Genomic DNA, 25,446 nt, shown 5'->3' with positions numbered 1-25,446 from the left:
TTTAACTGTTCTGTTAGCTGAATAAGTATCTCTCATTTAGATATTGAAGGCTGATGACATGTGTCGTTAATAATTCTGATAGCATTAATTTAGCCAATTAAAAATGAACAAACCATGTTTTCTGTCTGCCAGATAACAAAACCAAAACTCTTATGCTAATGTTAAGCAAGTTGGTGCTTAGAATTTATCCTTAGTGCTGGGAAGAAGATTGAGGAGAGCGCCTGCGTATTTGGTTGTGGGGTCTTTGATTTTGCTTTTTATTTGTGACATTCTCACAGTGTTAGATCATCAAGTAAATGAGGTTACTTCAGTTTAGTCAGGAGTGAAATGCATCCAGATATCGGTTATCCTCAAAGATATCTAGAAGTTAATAGAATTGGACTAGACTCGAAATGCCACTCTGAGTGGATGTGGAATATTTTCTGTGTGAGTTTCTCTGTTCCACTTGGCTGATGTACAGAACTGCTAGAGACCATCTACTTGTCAGCCACACAAAAAACATTTTGAAGAACTGAACTTGCTTTCTCTAGTGAGGCACGCTAAAGTCCCTCTGATTTTGGCTTGGCTGAGGGCAGTAAGGTGGCTGTGAATGATGGAATAAATGACACTTAACGTGCTGAATTTCTACAGGGTAGATGCAGGTCAGGCTTCACATTATACTGGCTTCCTCTTTTATTGGTACACCTGTGAAACTCTTGGGATTCACCAAACTTTTGTAGGTTCTGTCAGTATTTGCCTTCAGAAATGAGCCTAGACAAGTCATGGGAAGAACCTGATCCAGAATAAATTTGTTCAAAACCTTAGCAAGTGCCCCCTGGGAGAGGCAGAGAAGTCTGGAGTTGGTGTCAGTCTAGATCAGCTCTTGTCTCTTCACAAGTACCTGCTTAATGGCAAGCACATCTGTTGTCCCTCCAAGTGCCCCAAAGAAACTATGTAACCGTGGTTTCTTTTTCCATTTTAATTTGTTTTTATTAATGGCATTTGATCAAACTTAGTTAATAAGTAAGGACCACTAACATCTATTATAATGACCAGCCTTAAAAATAGGGGGGAAATGCAAGTAGTTTGTTAGCTGGCACATGTGTATATTAGCAAAGATACACAGAATATTCTTGACTACATTTATTCCTGTTTTGAGACTCATTTTTGTCCTGTTGGTAATTCCAGCACTGCTGATTTTACTTTGTTTTAAGTCTGTGCTGTTCTCTACTGTAACACCATTGCTCCTGTGTATGGCAGAGTAGGATTCCTTTAACTCTCCTTGGGCTTCATAAAGGTAGCCAAAACTGTAAAAACAAAAAGCAGTTTTGGTAGTAATCATCAAATTTCAGGAAAGTAGATATCATTTGTATGCAATTTCTTTCTGAAGAAAAAAAAAAAGCCGCATTAGTGTGTACTATATAAGGTATTCTATCTGTGTAGTCGACTGATTAGCTTCTTTAACATGTCAGTGTCTGAGGTATTAAACATTTTAAAAATGTTTCTGCTTTGTTTTAGGGGGCAGTTACTGATTTATAAACCAATTAATGGCAGTTCAGAAGTGTTGTTACATAGCTTGAAAAGATACGTGTTTTCTTTTTTGAATGTGTTTTGATTCTGTAATGGCCCTTTAAAAAGGGAATAGTATGATATACAAACTTTGGAAGATGAGCCTTACAAAAGAGAAGGGAGTGCTTTACCTAGGGAGTTCTTATTGAAGAATGCAGCTTTGCTCAGTTCTTTTGAAGGGTGTCTTTCTATGACCTTTACTTTCCAGAGATGTCATTACAAATTAGGGACAGAGTATACTTAATCCCTGTAGCTGCAGTATAGATGTGTCAGTTCAGGCACTTTGATTTGGTTCAAACATAGGATTTTTTTTAGTCCGTCTGCTTTAGATATCTTAGAAAATCTGGAATGGCATATAAGCAGTCTGACCGTGCTGTGATTTAATGCAGTAGTTGACTAATCACAGCACTATTGTCAAAAGACTTATTAGAAACTTTTTTGGGGGAGGAGAGGCTTGAACTTCTAACCAACGCTTTCTGTTCCCTTTCTTTACTACCCTTCTAACTTCCTGGACTGCTACTTAGCTCTTAAGAGATTGAGCCAGTCTCAAGTTCAGTTAAAACCTATCAGGTAGCTACAGTTTATCTTTTATTGAGAAACCTTCTGTTTTTATATACTTAACTGTCAAAGACTTTAAGGAGGAACCATGTACTTTGTATATTATGTGGGTTTCTTCATACTTGGAACTCAAGTTCTGTGTGTCTGTGTTAGATGTGGCTCCTCCCCCAAAGAACAGAAAGCAGGTATGTACATACTTTCCTGCTTCTCCTATGCTGCCTTACTGTGGGAGAGCAAAATAGTACAGTTGTGTGTTTTTTTTTCTTGTGTTGTCACTGCAACATCTGACAGGTGAATTTGTGATGTGGCAGATTTGTTTTACCATGCAATTTTAGTTAAGATACATATTTCTTGTATAATCTGTACTGATCAACATCTTGCTATTTCCAGACATGTCTAGGAGCTAGACTCAGTTTTCTGAGGGTAGTTCAGTTTATTGTTTATCTCAAGATGATGGTAGGCAGCAGGATAAAATGAAAAGTAGTAAGATCAGGTTTACTGGAAAGTTTCTTATTTGAGCTCTTAAATTTTGAGAAAGATTTAGGGTTTGATTTGAACTTTCTAATTTGGAGTATTTCTTAAGACTTTGATTTATGTTATTGGAGAGCCTTTATCTGACTTGTGGTCTTTTTTGACTGCTGTCTGTATATGAGACTGCATTGTTTTGGCACTTCTTGAAAAGAACATTAAAGTGTGAAATGAGTCGCTTTAATACTGGTGATTTGGTTTGCAAATCTACTCTAATAAAATAGAATGGCAAGCAGCAAGATAAGGTTTGCAGTGAGTTTCTGCATATCTGCTGGCCTTAGCCTGATGATTGTATTTCTTTCCATGAGTGGAGAACTATGAGAAATTTTTTTGTTGTTGTTTATGGTGTAAGGAAAGATAAAGAACATCTAAATGAAGTTTGACATAAATGTCTTTGTTATCTCTCTTCTCCCTTTCCTTCCCCACCCAAATATAGTGCAGACTGAATTCTGTTTTAGAGTAATGGAAAATGAAAGATGAAGCAGTGGCATGAGAACAGGGAAATATTACTGTTTTGAAAGGGGGTTTTGTTACATATTTTCATAGGCTATTATATAGTCTCTTTGTCAACTGTTTGAAAAATAAAACTCAAGGAAAACCTCAGCTCTGGTCATAAGTAGTCATTATGATCCTTTAGACTGTCCTCCTGCATGGCACAGGGATTCGCTTAGTAATTCTTGAATCCCAGACATGATTTCTGGTTGATCTGGCTGGAATGTGTCTTGAAAAGATGTCCAGTCTTCCTTTAATGAATTTAAATGAGTGTAAAAGAAGCAGTAAGGTGTACCCCTCCCCACTCCCCCACACCTGTTTGACCAACTTATTTCCTTCATACCTGGCGACAGTATTTGCTAACTGTTGAAATCAATTTCTGAACAGTGAATCTCCAAAGCTTTGGTTTAATACTGTAGGTCCTATTCACTGCTTTCAGGCTAAATCCAGACCATCTTTTTATGACCTCTGTTTTGGGGGGGAAGTAGGAAACGGGTTTTTTGAGCAGTAATTACTGTCCAAAAAGCTGAATGTCATGTGTCTTACAGCCAGATGCAGACTGCCATGTTGCTTCTGCTGTCACTGTAAGGTTATGAAACCCATTGCTAAAGCTGGGTCATGTTTGTCGAAAAGTCTGAAAAAGAAAGGAATAAGTCTGCCAGCATGGAGTGTATGCTGTGTGAAATGGAGAGGAGGAATTGACTGAAACCTCGTCTTTTCATCCAGTGACTGTATTTACATAGTTGAAAATTTCAAAATAAATTCTTGAGGAAAATACAGGATTTAAATGGTAATATCCTTCTGACAGTGTTTTCTGGGCAATGATGGAAGAGCTAGATAGTTTGCAAATCAGTTATATTTAGAAAGTTTATTCCCCTCCCTCACTGCTTCCAGGCAGAAATGTAAGCATCATTGTTTTATCTTGAAATATCTAACGGGAATAACTTTTCAGAGGCATTGACCTTGCTGTAGTGGCAGGTCACCCTAGAGCGAAAAGATTGAAGCAAATTACTTTTGTTAAGATGCAGATGATTTGCAAGTGCTGACAAGGTTTTGATGTATTTAATGGTACAAGTCATCTTGGTATTATTCCGAAGAACTGAGCCTGCAGTAATACTACTGTGTGCTGCGATCCTGTCGGTTCCTGAGCTACGCGAGGTCAAGCTGGGTAAATACCATAATGTGAAACCTCAAAGAAAGTGTTGCAGGAGGTGATACGGGTTTGAATTGTGGTATGGTATGTTGGGCTTACTGAAGATTGAGGTCTTACTGATGACCACCTGAGGCCCAGGCCATAAAAACGCACGTGGGAACTCTAATATTTTGCTCTTGGGAGAGATTGGGTAGTTAGTCTGAAACTCTGCCTTCTAAAGGTGTGGTTTGTTTATTTTTGTCTTCTGTTCTTGGATTGCATAGCATTGCATGGCTCTTTGATACTTCTTTCATACAAAAAGCCATGTTCATCTCATAGGACCTTTTTGTGTTTGACACAGGAATGTGAATTGTGACCATGTAAATATTAGAAAGTAAAAAATATTTTTCTTGTTACATTATAGGCCCCTGGATTTGGATTTGGTATTGCAATATCTGGAGGAAGAGATAATCCTCACTTTCAGAGTGGTGAGACCTCAATAGTTATTTCAGATGTGCTGAAAGGAGGGCCAGCAGAAGGATTGCTACAGTAAGTGCTAAACTATACCTGGATTCTGATTTCGTGGGCATTCATCTTTGTCAGTGGTAGCTTAATTTCCTAATTGTTTTGCTCTCAAGGTATCTCTCTGTAACTGTTTGTATAGTAGGTTTATAATACAGGTAGTTTGTTCAGGGACACCCATTCCCCAGTATTTTCCCCTTGGCATAAAGTATTTATACTGTGCATTATGTTTTTCATTTAGAGAAAATGACCGTGTTGCAATGGTTAACGGAGTTTCAATGGATAATGTCGAGCATGCATTTGCTGTTCAACAGTTGAGGAAAAGTGGGAAGAATGCCAAAATTGTAAGTGAATTTCTCTAAGATTTAAGCTTACTTAAATTCCGTAGAGCAAAAGTGAAATGGTGTAATGTCTGCTATGAAATACATGCATGATGCAAGGTACTTGAATAATACCTGTATGATGCTTCAGGTTTAAGTGATGATCATGACATGTTTATCATGTGGGTCACTCAAAATTTTTTTTTAAAAGGTGAATGATGATGTTTGGGTGGTGTGGCACTGGATACTTCAGACTCCTTTTCTTTATGGTAGAGTTGTTCTCAGTTTGCCAAAAGCTCAATTCTCAGCTTTGTTTAATATTTCTTTGCTTTCTTGAGTGCATTTTTATCAAGTTTTTCAAAGGCTGGTGTATGCTGAAGGACTTTGCCCACTGTTCAGGCACTAACATAGTTCTTTTTATGCTCAGTAAACAGTTTGCCAAAATAAAGTATAATTACCTTAATTCCTATAATTTTGTAGGCTTATTCAAAGTGGTTGGTTTTTGAACTTTGCAAAACAGAACAGGTCATCACTAAAGGGTAGTAATCCGGCTTTCTGTAGAAGTTTGAGATTTATGTTACAAAAAATAGAACACAAATGCACAATGTTTAATGATTTCTTAATTCAGGAAAACAGGCTTCTGGGGCTTGTAGAAAAGCTTTTGTGCTGACAGATTCCTAGTGCTCTTGTGTGCTTTAATACAGCTGCAAAAAATTGTCTTCTGCATTGCATTTGTAGATTTAGCAATTCTTTGAAGCTTACACAAAACAAAATGTGTGGCAAGCTGTGCAGAGCTTTTGGTATCTTAAGTATTTGGTGTGTAGATTCATGCAGAGAAAAGTAATTAACGAAAACTTTGTAACTTGGTTCTGTTCTGTAACACATAGCAAATAAACCTCTAAACAGGGTTGGGTCTTATTCTGGAAACAGCTGTCTACGTTACTGCAAACCAACTCTGAACTTTCAGTGGGAATGTTCCCCTTCCTCTGTGGCTTGCATAAACATTGCTTTGGAAGATTGGGAGGCTTCAAACTTGAGGGGAATTACTGTCAATAACACACTGAGTATACAATAGATCACATGTTAGCAAAAGAAGTTTTTAGCAGTGCCAGTAACTGATTTGTGGGTTTAAGCAAAGAGAGAGGGCATTCAAATATGCAGCTCTGTGAAGACAGAATATTGCGTTATGCTATGATGGCTGTTATCCTTCTGCCACTTTTGCAGAACCAATAAAGGACTAAAACAACTAGAAAAACAAACATACCTCTCCCCTCAAAAACAGGTTTCTAGTAATCTGTATTAATGAATCTCCTGTATTAATTGGATGGAATTTTATAATGAGGATGGAAGAACTCAGAGCATTCACAAATACATCTGTATGTTTTGAGTACTGGGATTAGCTTGGCTTCTGACATTTAGTAACACCATTAGCATTACACAGCCAGAGGCTGATATCTAGTGTTTGGTTGTAGACTATCCGAAGGATGAAGAAAATTCAGATTCCAGTGGCTCGACCAGAACCTGAACCAGTGTCTGAAAATGAGGACGATAGCTATGATGAAGAGATACACGATCCAAGAAGCAGCCGCAGTGGTCCAAGTGCCAACAGAAGGCATGAGAAGAGCTGGGTAAGAGATCGAAGTGCTAGCAGAGAGAGGAGCTTATCACCGAGATCAGACAGAAGGTCGGTTACTTCCAGTCAGCCTGCAAAACCTACCAAAGTAACACTGGTGAAATCGAGGAAAAATGAAGGTAACTTGTGTGTAATTCTCTTGCTGAGACTTCTGTCGGTTTTTAAAGGCCAGCTGCTTCAGTTAATGTTGTGTTAAGGGCTTCATGGACTGTGTGAACAGTGCTGTTAACAGTTTGTTTGCCTATATTACCAGTAGTAAAAACTGCTATTGTATTTCTCGTGGTATTTTTCATATTCCAAAATACATATGCTTAATTAAGGGCAAAGTATTATGTAGTGTAAACAAATCCCAACTATGCATCTGACATCTGGTAGTCAGTGGCTACATACCTTCCATATACTTTAGTTGAGTCTTCAGTGTCTGTCTTGTTTGAAAGAGAAGATTGTAGGTAGCATCGAAATTAAGCTGTTGAAGAACAGCTGTGATTACAGGCAGAGTTAAAAAGAAATTGATATAATGGTAAATCCATAGTGCAATTCCACTACAGCCCTTTGTGTCAAGTTCGCTCTCCTCTTTGTGTTTCCAGTGTAAATGTTGTTGTGTAAAGCAGTGTTGTAAATCTTCAGATACCTCCCTCCTTTTTTTACTGTAACTTCATCAGTTTTCTTTTTTCTTCTATTACTGTTATATAAAGAGTATGGTCTACGGTTGGCAAGCCACATATTTGTGAAAGAAATATCACAGGATAGCCTGGCAGCAAGAGATGGCAATATTCAGGAAGGAGATGTTGTACTTAAGGTATAGTAAATGGTGATGGTGTTTGTTCAAAGGGAAAACTCATTGATAGAACTGTTCTTAGAATTAGCTATCTCTTAATAGCATAGTTATTGTTAGTAGAAGATGTATTTCTTTTTTATTAAATTACCTCAAAGATCAATAAATTTAAGTATAAATCAACCACTCTAAGGAAAGGAAAATTTATAAAGCCTTCCTGTTTTTGGTATTATTCCACAGGTGTTACTTAGACTAATAGTGCCTACTGTAAATGCATAATTGAAAACATTTGGGATGGTACAAGACTTTGGCCCTACGTGCTTAGTTATACAATATAGTGTTGTGGAATTGTGCTGTTGAGCAACACTAGAACTTGCCTTCAGGTTAAATTTTGATTTTTCTGGAAATAAATATACCCAGGGATTTTTAATTCATAATAACAATTTTTATTTCAAGGTAACTGCTGTAAATGTGTTGGTGCAGAAGAACATACCATTCCTTACTCTGCTGAGTATAGCAGTGCTGGTTCAAAAAACATAACTAATATTTTTAAAATTTTGTATTAGTGGTAGAGGCTTTGTCTTTGAAAGATGAAAATAATTTTCTATACTATGTGTTATAGTTTGGATGAGCCCAATAGCCTTCCATTGTATTGTAGTAATTTGATAAATATCTCTAGCTATTTCTAAATATCATCAGACAGAAAACCACTGTCTTTACTGGAGACTCGCTATTTTTTTTCAGTAAGTTTATATCTGCTCTTTTCTTACTCTATTCCAGATAAATGGCACAGTGACGGAAAATATGTCCTTAGCAGATGCAAAAACACTAATAGAAAGGTCAAAAGGCAAGTTGAAGATGGTTGTTCAGCGAGATGAACGAGCTACACTGTTGAATGTCCCTGATCTTTCTGACAGTATTCATTCTGCTAATGCTTCAGAAAGAGATGGTGAGTATAAATAAACTTGATTTCCAAAGGGAGAGAAGAATTCCCTGTGTTGTGAAGATGTGAAATACCTAAGTGGGATGAGAGGGTGGGGAGGAGAAGAGTTAGGAGTAAGATTGCCATGTGGGTAAATTCTTGTTTGAATGGGATTGAAATCCACACCTTCAAAAACAGTGGAGAAAACGATACAGTTCCTGTTCTTGCAATTGTTCTTTCAGGAGTATTAAGTTTAGTTGTTTTGAAATAATAAACGTAGATTTAACATCTTCATAAAAATTTTCTACAAAAGCTTATTTCCATTTGAGCAGGTCATGCCACCATTTTAATTACAATCATTTCATGAAAAAACAACTTTTATTTAACAGACATTTCAGAAATTCAGTCGCTGGCATCAGACCATTCCAACCGATCACATGACAGGCCCCGCCGCAGTCGTTCACGATCTCCTGACCAGAGGTCAGAGCCTTCAGACCATTCCAGACATTCTCCACAGCAGCCCAGCAACGGCAGGTGATGGCAGCATTGTATTATTTTTAAATCAACTATTTAATGTGACATATAAGTTGTAGGAGTGCTTGGGTTTATACAGTGTGACAAATGTGATGCAGAGCTATGGTAGCAGTAGTATGGCATTCTTTCTCTCAAGAGATGCAGCTGATAATGATCCAAATTCTCTTAGTCTTCGGGAGAAACTGAGCCTTTAACTTCAGTGTTACCCCTTTTTTAAGCGTAATCTTAGAGCATGATTGTATGAATGACAATGTAAGTTTGATAGTGATATGTTATTGAAGCATATGTAATGATACTTTGGTTTTAGAAAGCAGTTAGCTGCAAGGATATTTGAGATGACTAGTAGCACAGTTCCTATTGAATGTCCAACCTGGGTAAACTTGTTGAAATCTTGCTTTATTTGGGCATAGTCTTTTTATTTTCCTCACCAGCCTTCTTTAAAAGTTATCTCATGCTTCTGAATACGTTTGATTCCTCCAAAATAAGGTGTATTGCACAGCAGATATAGCTTTTGGAATGTAGTTTTTAATATTTGAACTTGGTAGTGGGACATTCATGATAATTCTGAAGTAAGTCTGATTTTTATATGAATTCAGAGAGAAGTAATTTGTTGTATGGTTTGGAATTTTTTCTTCTACCATGTGAAACTTTAGTCTTGAATAACATAAATCTGTCCTGTTTTGCATTTCCACAGTTTGTTGGAGATGGACGTTTCAATTCATTGAAATAGAATTTCAATGTTGGATTTTAGATTCTAGTAAATGTTTGTAAGAGAAAAGTTTGCCTTCTGAGTGCTCATAGACAATGGAGCAAAAGTTAGAATTGATTTGCTGCAAATTCCAAATTCAGAGCCTGTATTTGAAGATTTTTAGATGTTATCAAAAATTCTGAAAAACAAATTGCAGCTGGCTGTTCCATAAAACTAAGATATGCCTGATTTGGTTATTAATAACGCTTTGTTTGCCCAAGCGGAAAATAACACACCTTCAAGGTTTTTGGAGTCTTTTGAGGGTTAATAAAACTGCAAGACAAGACTTACCTGCATGTACGCCTGGTTGGGGGTTATGGATTACAGACACTTTTGCTTCTCTTCCATGTATGTTGTTTGGAGGGACCACAAGGCGTGAAAGTTTGTTTTCAAGTAGGGACCCTGTATTAGTGGGAAAAACTTAAAAGCAGGGTCCCATATGCAGGGATTTGATTGTGAAAGTTATGAGGTCTCTGTCAGACTTAGAACTTTTATTTCTTGACACGCATTTCTAATGCAGTGTGAAAAGGGCTTGTGGAGGGAGGAAAAAAAAAAATCCATCAAAATTGAAACTATGACTGACTTACCCTAGCGTTAGTGCTTTCCTGTCCTATTACAGTGGTTTAGGTAGATGGTCACTTCCTCCCTATGGACTACACTGTCAGAAGAATTAAATCCTTCCTGAGAAGGAACTTTGAAGTTATCTCAACTCTGAATGCATCCGCTATTATCTACTTTATGAACAAGAGCTACCTTGGCATGGATTGACTTCCTGTTGGTCATGTCCCTTTCAAGATCAGAAAATCTGGGCCCTGAGCCACATAAAGAAAAATATGTTAAAAGCAGCTTCTTTTTGTAGTGGTTATTTGTGCAAGTTCAAATCTGCTGTAAGATCAAATTAGTTGCAACTGCTTCATTTTTTAAAATTCAGTGGAAAATCTGGAGGAGGGGAAAAAACTTGAGAACAACAAGCTAAGGAAGAAAAGGTGCAAAAAATTTCCAAACTGAGCTTAAGGAGGACATTAAAAATGTATTGAAGATAACAAGTCTTTATTTAGACCCTGTTCTGCCAAGTGTTTGTATGTTAATGAGGAGAGAAATTCCAGGGGAATCCTTAGTCCTTTCATCCAAACTTAACTATAGACCGACACTTTTAGGTGTGCACTAGAGGACAGAAATCTGCCAACAGACTTGCTTCAGTATTGCTCTGGGGTCTGACAGGGTCTTCAATGTTGTCTGTCTTTCAGTATTCCACACTGGTATGTACACCACTGTGCCTGTGGTTTTCCTGGATATAGAATTTCCATAACAATTGCTATTTGAACGTTCTGTCAAAGCATTAAATAGCACTTGTAGTTTTCTTTAGTCCAGAGGAAGCTTACAGATGTCTCTCGAACACTCTTTCTAAAACTCAGATTCTAGAACATGTTCTTAATTTACTAATAAAAAGGACTAATTACATTTGTATGGTTTTTTCACTCATGGAGGATTGCAAATTATCCATAGTCAGTCTTAAAAAGAATCCAGAGAATGAGTCTTACAAATCTCCAGATACAGATAAATACTCATAGCCCTGGAAACTTGCAAAATTTATAGCTAGCTGTTACTGAATTAGGTACTAAGTGAAATATAAGATATAAATATGTCCTGGCTTTGAGGAGGAGCTCTCTGAGCAGATCATGTTTTAAAGGTTAAGTATAGTTTTAAAAGAGACATATAATTTTAAAGATATGCAGAACAACAACTGTTTAGGCAGAGGAAAAATGCATCTTAAATATAGAACGTCACATAATATAAGGCAACTTTGTATAATCTGTTATGTAATCTGTTAAGAGGTCTCTGCACCCTAAGTTGAAGAGTACTTGGGGGGAAGTATCATTATATACTCTTTCTTACCTGTCTGGTCTTAGTGCTGGCAGTAACAAGCTGTTGAGCTAGGTAAGCTTTTGGTGCGGCCCATCCTGAAAAGTGGCATTTACAGCCAGGTGCTGGCAAGCCTGCCACATTAGGTTTAGGATGAGAGGAAATGTTTAGGACAAGAGGAAACGGCCTCAAGCTGCGCCAGGGGAAGTTTAGGTTAGATATTAGGAAAAACTTTTTCACCGAAAAGGTGGTCGAGCACTGGAACAGGCTGCCCAGGGAAGTGGCTGAGTCCCCATCCCTGGAGGTATTTAAAGGACGGATAGACGTGGTGCTCGAGGACATGGTTTAGTGATGGACTTGGCAGTGACAGGTTAACGGTTGGACTCGGTGATCTTCAGGGTCTTTTCCAACCTTAACGATTCTATGATTCTGTGATTACGTCTCTGGACTGCCCTTTACCAATTGAAAGAACTCGCACTTGAGAACTCTCTCTCCTATGCTGTGTTCTTCACCTGCGTACTGGAATAGCAAAAACGTTTTCTGGTATGTTTAACACTTCAGCTTCAGCAACAAAGATGTGGTAGCTTGAAGAAATCCCTGTAGAGGTCGTCATAATTTCTGGAAGGATGAGGTTGACTTCCGTAATACAGTTGTCAATTTGTATATATAGCATGAGAGATTTGTTGTTCTGTCCATTTTCAAAAAAAGCTGAAAAACTGGAATACAGGACAAAAATCAACCCTATTTAGAATGTACTTAGGAAGATGTCTCTTGGCTCTTAATGTCCTCTCATGCTAAGCAGTTTGCGATGTGCTAAAAAGACACTTGGAAAGAGCCTGCATGTTCATTTTTCTGAAAACTTTTTCTGTGCAAACAAACATTCCAACTGTGTGTTGCAGACAGTCTTTTTTTGTTCTGAAGTAATTGACACAGTTGATGGCAGTAGTGTGTAGCTGACTGCATTTTGTGACTGAAGGTTATTTAAAAGTGCTTCTGTTAGGCATACTTTAAAAAAAAGTGGGGGGGAGGAAGTGAGTTAGAGGGCCCTGACACAGCACAGATGTTAAACAATAGTGTCAGTGCACGCAGTGAACAACACTTTTGTCTCTTGGGGAGTGCAGCTGTCGGTTTTTAACAAGTTTCCATCACCTAGAACCAGCGACAGCATCAAGTTGTTTCCTGTATCATCTTGCAATGTGAAATATTCGATGCTTACTGGACAATTTAAGCAAAATCCAGAAAAATTCTACTCCTCTTCTGATTTTGCCTTTTTGTTCTGTCACAATTGTGTTTCTATCAGCTTTTTCCCATTTAAACTTTGTTGTCTTACGTAGAGTAGAACTGACCTTTTGCAGGCATTTTAGTTGGCAGGGTGTATTTGCCTACATGCATAGCAATAGCCTAGTTTAGCAGCATATTGCTTCAGATATTTTCCTGACTCTATTTTGTGCTGTGCTCTCAGTGTCTGTATTTTAGTTACTGTTCTGGAGAGCTGTTTTCTTCCATATTTATGCTCCTTTTTGATCTATACAGGTATAACAGCAGCATAAAATTACAGAGGTTTTGGACTATGTGGAGAGGAAATGTAGAATGAACTTTGTCCTCGTGTACTCGCAGCGGTATTTTTGGCCTTATTTTTAAAGCAAAACAGAGATACTACTATTTTGGAATAATGCTCCTGTTAAGTGTTAGGGATCATAGGGAAATTTACTGTAATATCTCTAACTAGTGTTCATTACCCAAAAATCTTTGGACAGGGAGGGGAATTAGTTGTAGGTTACACTAGTACAGGACTTTTTTTGTTTATAAGACACTTAGTATGCATTTAAACAGCTAAATGTATGTGTCTGTTTTTAACAAGCCAGGAACTATTTTCAAAGGAATGAGGAGTCCAGTCATATTTTAGCCTAGTGATGGAAGTAAAATACATAAGCTTTTAGCTTATGCACTTAATTTTATGTACAAATGAAAATATGCTGGAAATCTGAAAGAGGAATAAGAAAATTTTTATTGGTGAAGTTTGGGAACAAAGTAGAAGAATAAATACTTACTCTTCATTTTGCTAGATATAATGGTTTTAGCATCATTTTAATCAACTCTGGAAGCCCCAAAAAGGGGTTTATCTAAATAAAAAGGACACTAATAAGGATTTTAAAAATTAGGCTGCTGTACTTTGTTTTTACCAATGACTTATAACAAGATGATTGTTTACAATGCAAGGGTGCCTGTGTCTTCCCAGATTGTTGTGATGATTACAGTATTTTTCTGTATTCTTTTTTTTTTTAGCTGCCTTCAGGCACATAGTTTTAGAAATGGCAGAAGAAAGTACTGAAAAGTCTTGGCTGAATAGCTAAGCTTTGTTTCTGATGTTTGACTTCACGTTGCTTCAGGAAAGCACATTCTGCTTGTATTTAGATGCTTACTATTTCTTTTATTCTTTCTTACACATCTTGGATGAGTAGATTTGCTGGGATCTGTTTTCCTAAGTCATGCTTCCAACTCTTGAAGTATCGGTTCTGATTAAAATAAACAGTCTTTAGTCTGTATAATGGATTTTGGTTTTGATACATTTGTACTTTATGGAAAGTGATACTCATTATTGCTTAGTAGCACCATCTAGCTGTTGGTAGTGAAAAACTCCCCCCCCCCCCCCCGACCTCTCCTTTATGAGAGGAGATGGACTTGCACCTACTGACCAAGACGTTGTTATCTTTAAGGAGGTACCTTTTTTCCCCCCTCCTTGGCAATTAAGTCTGATAGTATATAAAAAGCTGTGATTTGTTTGTGTCTGTCTTCTCTCAAATACTTTTTATATCCTCGCTTATTTCAACATACAGCATATGTTCTGTTCAGTTCTGCTATGCTACAGCTGGTAGCTATACCTCTCTATAACAATATAAAAAATATCTGATCTTCTGAGCTAAATGAGTAGAAACTATGTTCTTTTGAGCTTTAGTTGCTCTCATCATTTAAAGAACAAGAGATATTTTTTCTTTTGTAACTTGTCATATATGCCTTTGTTTTACACAGTAAGCGCGTATAGGAAATGCATAAGAGGCAGCAAGTTGTCTTTTTACTAAAGTACATGGATGAGTGTATGAGAAGTACTCTTGTCTTTGTAATAGCTGTGGATTGAAGGCCTCATCCTCTCTGAAGACTGAGAAATCAGGGGCATGTTTATGTTCTACCTTTTTATCTTTGCAAAGCCCTACCAAGAGCCACACTGGCAGCACTTGTGTTCCATGGCAGCTGCCACACAAAAGAGCAGCTAAATTAGCTTGATCACAGCAAAGCCTAAGAATTAAGTTTAAAAATCCATGATTTCTATAGGGAGGGGTGAGGAATAAAAACATTGTAACTGCTCTCCCCTTCTTCCCTTTGGTTCTCGGTTTCTTATGTAGCTTTCAATATACAGCATGTGTATGACTTTTCTGTTTGAAGCAGAGAGCAGTCTGTTTCACCATGTCCTTCCTCTTTCTAAATAGCCATATGTAGAGAAGTCCTTTATTAACATGAATTTAGGGACAAAATGCTTGGATTTAGAAATTGTAAAAGTTTATTAATAATGTGATAGTCTAAGAACAAAGCCTTGTTAAGTAGCAATTGGTAATTCCTTACCCACCAGACCTGAACTTTGTGAATGAAGGGATTTATTCTTTAGTCTTAGTAGACCAAGGTCATAGAAACAATTCTGTATGCAGAGTGGAATTTTTTTTTCTAATGTAGTCTTCGAAGCAGAGAAGATGAGAGAATAACTAAACCAGGAGCTGTCTCTACACCTGTAAAGAATGCAGATGATATTTCTAAAACTATGGAAGAGGTGGCAGTCGAAAGAACTGAAAAACAAACTCCACCGCTCCCAGGTAAAAACATTAAAATATATTAATTATGCATGTTGTTGAGATGGATGACCAATAAGGACTTTATGCCATGATGTATTTGTGGAATGATTTTCAAAGTATTAAAACAGACCAAGTCCTCATTATTTTTATTTCTGAATACAAACGGTCTTTGTAATCATAACCCCATTTATATCTTAGCATTTTGGTCCTGAAAACCTAAGCTGTGGGGTCTGCCCGTTATATAGGAGTCAAACTTCAGTGTTTAGAGCTGTATCTATAGGTGATGGTTGTAAAGAGTTTTGTCCTGATTTCTCAAGCAAGGTTAAAATTCATCCTTTCTTTTCTGAGAGTCAAGCAGTAGACTAGTTCTTACAGGTTACTGTAGCAAACTATATTTAAACAAGGATGTAGTTAAGCCTGTTCAGAACTACTGTTCCCAAGACGGAACTCAAAACACTCTGAAATGCTTTGTTACTGTAGCACTTACTAACTACAGTCATGGACCAAGAAGGCATTTTTAACAAGTGCAGTACAACTAATAAAACCAGAACGAAATCTCATTCCCTTTTTCCCAAAAGGGAAGGATAAGCTAAATGGCAGCAGACAAAAGCCAGTTGGTGTAAAAAAGAAAAAACATAAGACAATATGGTGACAGGACACTGTTCTGGGCAGGCTGACTTACAAGATTTTTGTTTACAGAATGAGGTACTTTAGCAAAATTATAAGTGGAGAAAGAGGATCTGTGCAGATGGTTTAGAGGGAGCTGTTCTTGAAAGGCTGGGTAGAATGAGAAAAAGCACATTCAAGCTTGAAAGTATTTGAAGACTTAAGAGATGAGCAGTGACACTTCTACACGCAGTATTTAGTAGCTCAGTAAAGAACTGGAAAAGTTATGATGTTGATAGGCTCTGAAAGATCTTGAAAATGAGAACAGTAGGTTTTCTGATGCAGCAGCCATTATTAAAAAGATTGTCATAGGAGGTGACCTTTTGCAGGTTTTATGAAAAGATGCAAATGAAGTAAGTTTATATTTGCCAAGATAGAAAAAGGATGTGGTAGTAAGATTAGATGAATTCTGTATTTCTATAAGATATTGAAGATTAATAATTGGCATAATACAAAGCCAGCCAGGATAGGAGACCCTTGAGATGGTTCTTAATCCAAAGTAATGTACTAATAATTGGTTTGAGGGACTGGCAAGCAAGTAATAAGTACTGTGGGGATTTTGTTGGTTAGTGGGGAAGAAGAAATGTTCTGTTCTTGGGTGAATGGGAAGAGGTATATGGAAATATTTAGTTTGGATGGGAGGACATTTAGGCTAGTACATAAAGATAATATTTCAATTGGTGTCTGCAGATAAAATTAACTAGCCATAATATATAGTCTGAGATAAAAAGGTGCAATAAAGGGCATAATCCTTCAACAGCCTCACAGAAAGCTCTAGGGAAATGAGGATCTTTCAAAGACTAGTGAATATGTGGTTAGAAAAGTAGTTGGCAGATTCTGTGTCAGTTTGCTGCTTAGACTAAGGGCAAGACAACTGTCATTGTTGATTGTGTCGAAGGAGGGTGGAAGGAGAGTATTTGTTCAGAGGGATCATCAGAGACTTAGGCTAGGAAAGGGTCATTAAAGACTTAAAGGAAAATGCTATGTTAAGCATGGTATGGTAAGGACAACAGTCACATTAGAAAAGGCATTAATACCAAGCTGTTGTCTGAAATTCCCGATTTCAAACTAGTCTGTTCAGTGATTTGAAAGGAAGACAGCACAGTTGTTGGGAATATCAGTAATATAGACTAGTTTGAAATCAACTTTTTTCAAGTGTGTAGAGATAAGCCTTAAATACAAATTCTTCTAACATGACCAACCGCATAGCCAAGAAGAGCCCCTATTAGTGTTTATTACTGCGGGAAGACCACAATGGTGGTTTCCTCTCAGTGACTCCAGAGAATCTATGCAGCAGAGCCATAGTAAGTGCTTATCTTTAAGAACCACCAACTGGACCAAAGTAAGCGTTCAAATCTGCTGACCTCAGGGCATGCAGCAGTAGTTCGAATGTTTGTGATATTTTTCGTTGCGAAAATTGAATTCTTGAGGGAAGAGAGCTGATGGAAAATTAACAAGTTATGTCAGATGATAAATCAAGGTGAGAAACAGCAGGGTTGAAAGTGGTCTTGTGAGCATGAAGTCTTCTAGTTCTTGTAGTTTTATGGTGTTCAGAGTACTTAATGAAGTACAAAGGAAGTTTTGGGATTTTTACTGAAGTAATAATTAGGCCAGTAATCACGCTGCTTTGAATGGCATGGTGAGGGTGTCTTCCGTTGTTGTAAGTTTCTAATATTTCATGTTTAAGTGGGGTAGAGGAGGCTACTGAAGAAGTCATTAAGCTCTTAATTAAGTTAAGCTTTGCCGTCTCATCTTCAAATGTCCATTTGGTCATTTAATATCTTTTGATATTTTAATAGAACCAAAGCCAGTGTATGCACAAGGAGGTCAGCCAGATGTGGATTTACCAGTCAGTCCATCTGATGGTCCTTTACCCAATTCAACCCATGAAGATGGAATGCTTCGGTAATGTAACTCTAAACTCTATTGGAATCTGCCTGGTCCTTGAGCAAACGAAGCTTTTATCCAAGGTGATGAATAACCTGTATAAATCATCTGATGTAAAGTCTAATATGCTGTCCTGACACTTTGGTGCAGAAATATTAGGATGAAGACTTTAGATTTATTCCTGAGCCTTGTTGGCACTTACATTGTATAATATACCATTTTAAAGTCTAGTAATTTTCTATGGAAATGAGCAGTTACAATGATCAACTGGTGAAAAGAATTTCCTGTGTTTATCTCTCCCTGGGCACCCCCACCCCTCCTGCCCTGTCCCCATCTCCAGAGAGAGAAGAGATACTGTAGCATATTCTTTTCCTTTCATAATAATTGGAGAGCAATGAATAAAGGTCACTGCAAAAATGTGCAAAGTCGTGACGTGCAAATGAGTCTACTTTCAATTGGGATCTCCTTTATGGACATTAGTGTACATGAGAATAGATTCTAGTTTGATTTCGTCTTAATCTCTTTAGAGCCAAAATAGATCTATATGCCAGCACAGCTCTTTAAAAGGAGGAACATTTTTGGAATAGAGTGTCAAAGTGCCTCACTTAAATCACTGTACGAGTCTAAGACAAACAAACCCCACTAAACAAGTAAATACAAGTGGTTTTTTTTGAAGTGCTGCTAATGAGTGTGTTGTAATGCTGCAGCTGATAAGCAGTTAATGGTACGCATAGCATAATATCCTCTAATTGAAATAATAGGCAAATTAGTTCTTTGCATGTGTTCAGTCTCAAATTTACCAGGATATTTTATGCTATTACACCTCTAAATGGAATATTTTCTAAATCTCTAGGCCAAGCATGAAACTGGTAAAATTCAGAAAAGGAGATAGTGTGGGCTTGCGACTAGCAGGTGGCAATGATGTTGGAATATTTGTAGCTGGTGTTCTGGAAGACAGCCCTGCAGCGAAAGAAGGATTAGAGGAAGGGGACCAGATTCTCAGGGTATGTCAAAAACAATAACAGTACAAATGTTCTGTTGTACCAAAGTAGGTTTTCTTTCTGTAGTAGTATTGCCTTTGAGGTTCATACAGGTTTTTTTTCTGTATGTACTTATTAGATGACTTAATAGCAGCAAAATCTCCTGTTACGGTACTGTTGCTAGGAAGGTTAGTAAGTTTTACATCCAATTTCTTAGACTAATTCAGTTGATAAAGTTGTTTGGGTATTTTAACTGTTGAGTCACTAAATTGTCAGAGGGCTCTGTATGTTACTGATGTTTGTAGGTGCTCCATAATATTGATCTAAAGAATACAAAATTAACAGCTACCTATTATTCTGGAAGCTATGCTTTTATCAAGAAATAAAGCGGGACTATTTAGAGGTACAAGAGACATCTAGAGATGCATACACCTGGTGTGTAGGTATGAAACTGAATTTTAAAAAAATCTTAGCAGTAAGTTGATTTAGATTTCCCATTGTATAGTTAAATCTCTGTTATAATGTCATATGCTGAATCAAACTGATTCCTTCATTGATACCAGGTAAATAATGTAGACTTCACAAATATCATCAGAGAAGAAGCTGTCCTTTTTTTGCTTGACCTTCCTAAAGGTGAAGAAGTAACCATTTTGGCACAGAAGAAAAAAGACGGTAAATATTTGTATATCGTGAGCAATGTAGTAGACTGCTTGGAAGAACATAAAAAGTATAGTGAATGATGTCTAACTTCTGGCTTGTGGGAGATTAGCACCGTATGAAGACTAAGTTCTTTTGGCTTTGGAATAGGTTACTAGTACAGATAGACTACAGATGGATATTGTAACAGTACACCCCCCCACCCCCAAACAAAACCTCCAAAACAACCCCAAAAAAACCTAAACAAAAAACAAACAAACAAACAAAAATAACCCCTAGCATCTGACAAAAGTATTGGCGTTAAACCTTGGGAGAGCAGGAGAGTCTGTTGTTATGTTGTTGAAGATGAGCAATTGCACTGATTTGCGTGCACACACAAACTTCTTCCCCAGTGAGATTAATTCCTTCCAGGGGAACTGAATTAAGCTTTCACTAGCACCAAATTTTTGACTGTGAAAGTTGAATTTATGTTGGTAGTTTGCTATTAATAGTTATGCTGCTTAAAATAGAGCAGCTCTGAGATATTAAGGCTTCTTGTTTTAAATATACAGTTTTACTTCAAGGAGAATTAATGTGAGGCACTGCTTTGAGTAACTCTTGTGAGCATTAGGACATCACTTGAACTTACATAACACTTTATATTTTGGTGTTCTTTTTTCAGTTTATCGTCGTATTGTTGAGTCTGATGTAGGGGATTCTTTCTATATCAGAACTCATTTTGAATATGAAAAGGAATCTCCTTATGGACTAAGTTTCAACAAAGGTGAAGTGTTCCGGGTGGTGGACACTCTGTACAATGGCAAACTGGGTTCGTGGCTTGCAATTCGAATTGGCAAGAATCATAAGGAAGTTGAGAGAGGTATCATACCCAACAAAAACAGGTATGATCTTAAATTGCTGGTTTAAAACTACAATTTTAAATTCTGCATCTGTACAATGAATGATTGGACTTGTTTGCAGGATGCTAGTTTATAGAGCTGGTTCTGTCAGAAAAAGTGACAGTGTTAAAACAAATTGTAGTTAGTTATCTGATTTATGGATTTGCTTTTGACTCTTGGATAGTCCACAAAAAAACCTTAAACTTTCTTTTCAATACAAGAGACAAGGCTATGTAAAGCTTTAGAAATGTGATATCAGCCTCAGTAGTTCAGTCTTGTACTTTCTAATACAGAAACAATGAAATCTTGATTCAGCAGGTGGTAGTGTTTTCTGGAAGTATAAGCTTGCTAGTCAAGCATTACTTCAGGAGCTGATTTCCTCGATAACTGGTTGGGATTTGTTGTCATCTTAGAGCTGAGCAACTAGCTAGCGTACAGTACACGCTTCCAAAGACAGCAGGAGGAGATCGAGCGGATTTTTGGAGATTCCGAGGTTTGCGTAGCTCAAAAAGAAATCTCAGAAAAAGCAGAGAAGATCTTTCTGCCCAACCTGTTCAGACAAAGTTTCCTGCCTATGAAAGAGTTGTTCTTCGGGAAGGTATGGCTTTATTCTTACTGTTGCAGGTTAACAGGTTTGCGTAGTTTGCTTTGCATTAGCCTGTGTATTTAAGAGTATCTTGCATTTGTTTTAAGTAGTCAATATATTTTGACTTTTTTTTTTCCCCTTCAATTCTAGCTGGGTTTCTCAGACCTGTAACCATTTTTGGTCCAATAGCTGATGTTGCGCGGGAGAAACTTGCTAGAGAAGAACCAGATATCTTTCAAATTGCAAGTAAGTGTGAGATCAGGGTTTTTGCAGTTATGAAATAGTCAACTTCCTTTTGCTAGATTGTTTCTACTTTATTACTTTAGCTGTTCATATGTTTAACAAGATGTTGACAGTGTAAAGGAACAGGCTATAAATGTAAGCTCTTTCACAGTTTGGTTGCTGATAATTCTGTGAAGGTAGAAGTAATATTAGTTCTATTTATAGTCATCTCAAATTTCATTTTAATTCAGTACCCTATTATCCTATTTCTAAGCGCATTTCTAAAGATGTAGTGATTGTTATGGCCCAATTGGTGGGTAGTTTTTTGTGTATCCTTTTGAAGTAGAAGGAGTGTCTTCAATCTGAATTGACAATTTGAGCTATGAAATGGTTTGTTTTATCTTAATGAGGGAACGTAGAATATGTTGTAAACTTACAACAGATTTTTTACTGTGTCCTCTTTACCAGAAAGTGAACCAAGAGATGCTGGTACTGACCAACGTAGTTCTGGCATTATTCGTCTTCACACTATAAAACAGATAATTGATAGAGTAAGTCTTTTATTGTCACTGTACTTTTAACACAAGAAGAGTAAAACTGGTATCATCAAGTAAAGTTTTGGGTGTTTTAAATGTAGAAGAATAACTAACGAGTGTGTTTGCTTTAAAAATAACTTTGTCATCTTTCTATTGGTTAATGGAGGAAAAAAAAAACCACCCCTTTCCTTATCCATATTAATAACTGCAGCCTAGAAGTAATTCTAGGCTTTGTTCCAGGGGGTGTTGTCCTCTTGCCACTAAGGCTGTTTTAAGCTGTTTCCTCTTTCACTTAAAGCCATGGTGTGACATTACCGCTAGAAATTGTTAATTTATTTATTGGGTTGTTAGTCTTCCCCCACCCCAAATTAATAACTTGACATCATTTTTTTGTGCAAGGACTAGGGGAAGGGGTCCTTCAATCTCGCTTCCTTAATATCCTTAAAACTTCTGACATTAGTTCATGATGTGAGGCTCTACTCCTCACCTTTTTATTTCCTTACTTAAAAACAAACTGCAAGCCTTTCAGATGCCCAAGTAGTGTGTGGGGGGAAGTTATTCTTGCAGCAAAGTGGGGATACTGTATGCTGTGTTCTTGAAATAAATCTTGCACTGGATGAAAGCTGACCAAGTTCTTGCATTCAGAGTGATTTTGATTTTTTTTTTTTGTTAAAGGAAGATGGAGGTGTGTAATGAGACTAGGTCTTGTGTTTCAATCTTTCCTTTTTTTCTATTAGCAGAATACTGATAGGAAACTGCTTAGTTTAGTGCCTGCTTAGTCTGAGGAGAATTTTTTTTGAAATAGGTAGTTAAATGTTAAAAAGCTCATAGTTACGCAGTCAGTCCTACAGTTCAAAATATATATGCCTATGTAGCCTGGTATTGGAATTGGTTTGGTTTCTATTATTCAAATAGGAAAAGAATTTAAATCAATACTTTGAAACAATGAACTCTGTAAAGGTAATACAAAACAAATTTGTGGAGGATGTTTAAAAAAAAAATAAATCCAGTATATAAGTGATTCACTTTCTTGCCTCTGTCCTTTTTATCACAACAGGACAAACATGCTTTATTAGATGTCACTCCTAATGCAGTGGACCGTCTGAATTATGCCCAGTGGTATCCTATTGTAGTATTCCTAAATCCTGATTCGAAGCAGGGTGTAAAGACTATGAGAATGAGGTTGTGCCCAGAATCACGAAAAAGTGCCAGAAAGCTGTACGAAAGAGCTCACAAGCTACGCAAAAACAATCACCATCTCTTTACAAGTAAGTAATTAGATATACTGGAATAGTATTTCTGAGAGGGAGGGGGAGGTGAGATGAGAGTAACTTCTTCCTCCAGACTTTTCTGCAAATGGACTAAGTCAAGCAGTTGTTGACTTGTTCAGGCTCCCCCATTCAATAACCAATAGTTCATTGATGTGCATCGTTTGCACGTGACTGCACAAATGTAAAGTGATCGGAAGCATCAAAATTGCATTTCTAATGGATGTGGTGGCTTTGCAGGATCATCAGCCAAAATCAGACATTTGAATAAATATGAAGATGATGTAATTTTATTTTTTAGTCCGGCTAAACTGAAGCCTCGCTTTATTCTAAGCTACCGTTAACTCAGTATTTGCTATAGGATAAAATGTCCCAAACCACGTCAGGCCTTAAGGTTGCTTTGTGTACTAATATTTACATTACTATTTAAATCTCATAGTTTTAACCTACCAGTTTATATTGCTTTTATTACTGGTGGTACAGATCCTTCTCATAGTTTTGCAGAAATCGTAAGTCAAACTAACCCGCTGTACTTCTAGCTACCATTAACTTGAATTCAATGAATGAAGGATGGTATGGAGCTCTAAAGGAAGCGATTCAGCAACAACAGAACCAACTAGTGTGGGTTTCAGAAGGAAAGGTAAGAAATAATATGTTTGGGGAGAAGTGACAATACTGTATTTATGAGAGGTTTTTTGTTCTTTCATTCCTTTTGGTATTACAGGTATAGGCAGATACTTGTGGAATGAAGTTTGTTTTCCTTTTTTCCTCTGCATTTTAACCATCATTTGAAGATCTAAAGTAGTAATGCCTCATGGCTGTGTGAACTGCTCAACACTGATTTTTCACTGTATTAGTGCAGTTATTCTGTTAATGCCTGTACAGTTGTCCTTGTGCATGTAGCAGTGTAGTAAGTTGAGAGCATTTGCCCATTGCTGCTGTTAACTGGAGGATATACTACTGCTTTGAAGACTTTGTGGGGATTGGATGCTTTTTCATGAAAGGACTTCTGGCTCTTCTGCTGCATTGGTGCTAGGGGCTGGGATTGCCTGGTGATGAATTATTTTTTCATTAATATAAAATCAGGTGGCATATTCATGTTCTTTCTGAGAATTGTGTTCTCTCAGTTGTGAGAACACAGATATAAAATCACAAGTTAGTATTCAGTATTCCCCACTAAAACTTCACTTGCCTTCTCAAGCTGCATGTTACAGTATGCACATTAGATTCATCCTCTTGAAGAACTAATAGCAAGTAAAGTGCCAACTACAAGTAAGCAAATGATGAATCAGCCATTGCTACATGTTTCTTAATATTTGGATCATCTATTTCTGTTCATATTGAGCTCCTTTCACCTCCTTATATCTGCCTTCAAGTTAATGATTCCAATATCGTAATATCGCTTTAAAGTGCAACTTTATATCTTTCCAAACACTTTGATTTCCGTGGACACTATGCACTATCCCCTCCCTTACACTGACAGTCATCTGACCCCTTCGTAAAATGATTCAAAGAGCTAGACTGCAGAAAAGGCTTTTAGGTGTAAGCTTAACATCTTCAACGACTGAAACACGATTTCTCCTCCACTGCGATATTCAGAACTGTTGAATTCTCATACTGTTGCTGTGCTGCTGGATTTGGAATATAACTAACTTTTTTAACTACCAGACTTTCTGTTGTGGTTCTGAACAAGATAGATGCATTCCATTTGTTCAGTTCTTAATTATTCAGAAAAATATTTCATAGCTTTACACTACAAGGAAAAGGGCATTCTTTAAAAGGTACTTCAATGAACATGTACTCTTATTTTGTTTGATACAGGCCGATGGTGCTACAAGTGATGACCTTGATTTACATGATGACCGCCTTTCTTACCTCTCAGCTCCTGGTAGTGAATATTCTATGTACAGCACAGATAGCAGACACACATCTGATTATGAAGACACAGATACAGAAGGGGGTGCTTATACTGATCAAGAACTGGATGAAACTCTGAATGATGAGGTTGGGACTCCTCCTGAATCTGCTATTACACGTTCTTCTGAACCTGTTAGAGAGGATTCTTCTGGAATGCATCATGAAACTCAAACTTACCCTACTTATGCATCTCAAGCTCAGCCACAGCCAAATCTCAGAATAGATTCTTCAGGATTTAAAACAACTACTTCTCAGCCGGTAAGAAAATAATTTTATACACTGACCGCTATACATTTACTTCAGGTTGCAAGTTCTCTTGAACAAGAAATCTGTGTTTATAGTCTGCTTGCTAGTATTGTAAGTGCATACAAGAATCTGTCAACAGCAACAATGATATGTTATAATGAATTGGAGGATCAGCTTGCCCTGCCT

The 25,446-nt window shown here is 37.2% G+C and overlaps 1 protein-coding gene across 6 annotated transcripts in view; it reads left to right on the top strand.

Annotated features, from left to right (window-relative positions):
- Window positions 1-25,446, top strand: part of TJP1 (tight junction protein 1) — a 165,818-nt gene that overhangs the window by 122,430 nt on the left and 17,942 nt on the right. For all 6 annotated transcript variants that reach the window (XM_087743535.1, XM_087743534.1, XM_009469696.2 and 3 more), the window contains 17 exons: window positions 4,683-4,807; window positions 5,022-5,124; window positions 6,573-6,852; window positions 7,429-7,532; window positions 8,289-8,457; window positions 8,820-8,964; window positions 15,302-15,438; window positions 17,883-17,988; window positions 18,824-18,974; window positions 19,514-19,622; window positions 20,269-20,488; window positions 20,899-21,083; window positions 21,222-21,317; window positions 21,762-21,844; window positions 22,887-23,097; window positions 23,637-23,737; window positions 24,919-25,272. In XM_087743535.1, coding sequence (XP_087599661.1) covers window positions 4,683-4,807; window positions 5,022-5,124; window positions 6,573-6,852; window positions 7,429-7,532; window positions 8,289-8,457; window positions 8,820-8,964; window positions 15,302-15,438; window positions 17,883-17,988; window positions 18,824-18,974; window positions 19,514-19,622; window positions 20,269-20,488; window positions 20,899-21,083; window positions 21,222-21,317; window positions 21,762-21,844; window positions 22,887-23,097; window positions 23,637-23,737; window positions 24,919-25,272 — 2,679 coding nt within the window. The remainder of the gene's footprint in view (window positions 1-4,682; window positions 4,808-5,021; window positions 5,125-6,572; window positions 6,853-7,428; window positions 7,533-8,288; window positions 8,458-8,819; window positions 8,965-15,301; window positions 15,439-17,882; window positions 17,989-18,823; window positions 18,975-19,513; window positions 19,623-20,268; window positions 20,489-20,898; window positions 21,084-21,221; window positions 21,318-21,761; window positions 21,845-22,886; window positions 23,098-23,636; window positions 23,738-24,918; window positions 25,273-25,446) is intronic.

The sequence above is a fragment of the Nipponia nippon genome, unplaced genomic scaffold, assembly GCF_047370975.1.
Source record: "Nipponia nippon isolate SJK-2023a ecotype South Korea unplaced genomic scaffold, ASM4737097v1 scaffold_9, whole genome shotgun sequence".
Classification (NCBI taxonomy): Eukaryota; Metazoa; Chordata; class Aves; order Pelecaniformes; family Threskiornithidae; genus Nipponia; species Nipponia nippon.
This window is presented reverse-complemented; position numbering and strand designations above follow the sequence as displayed.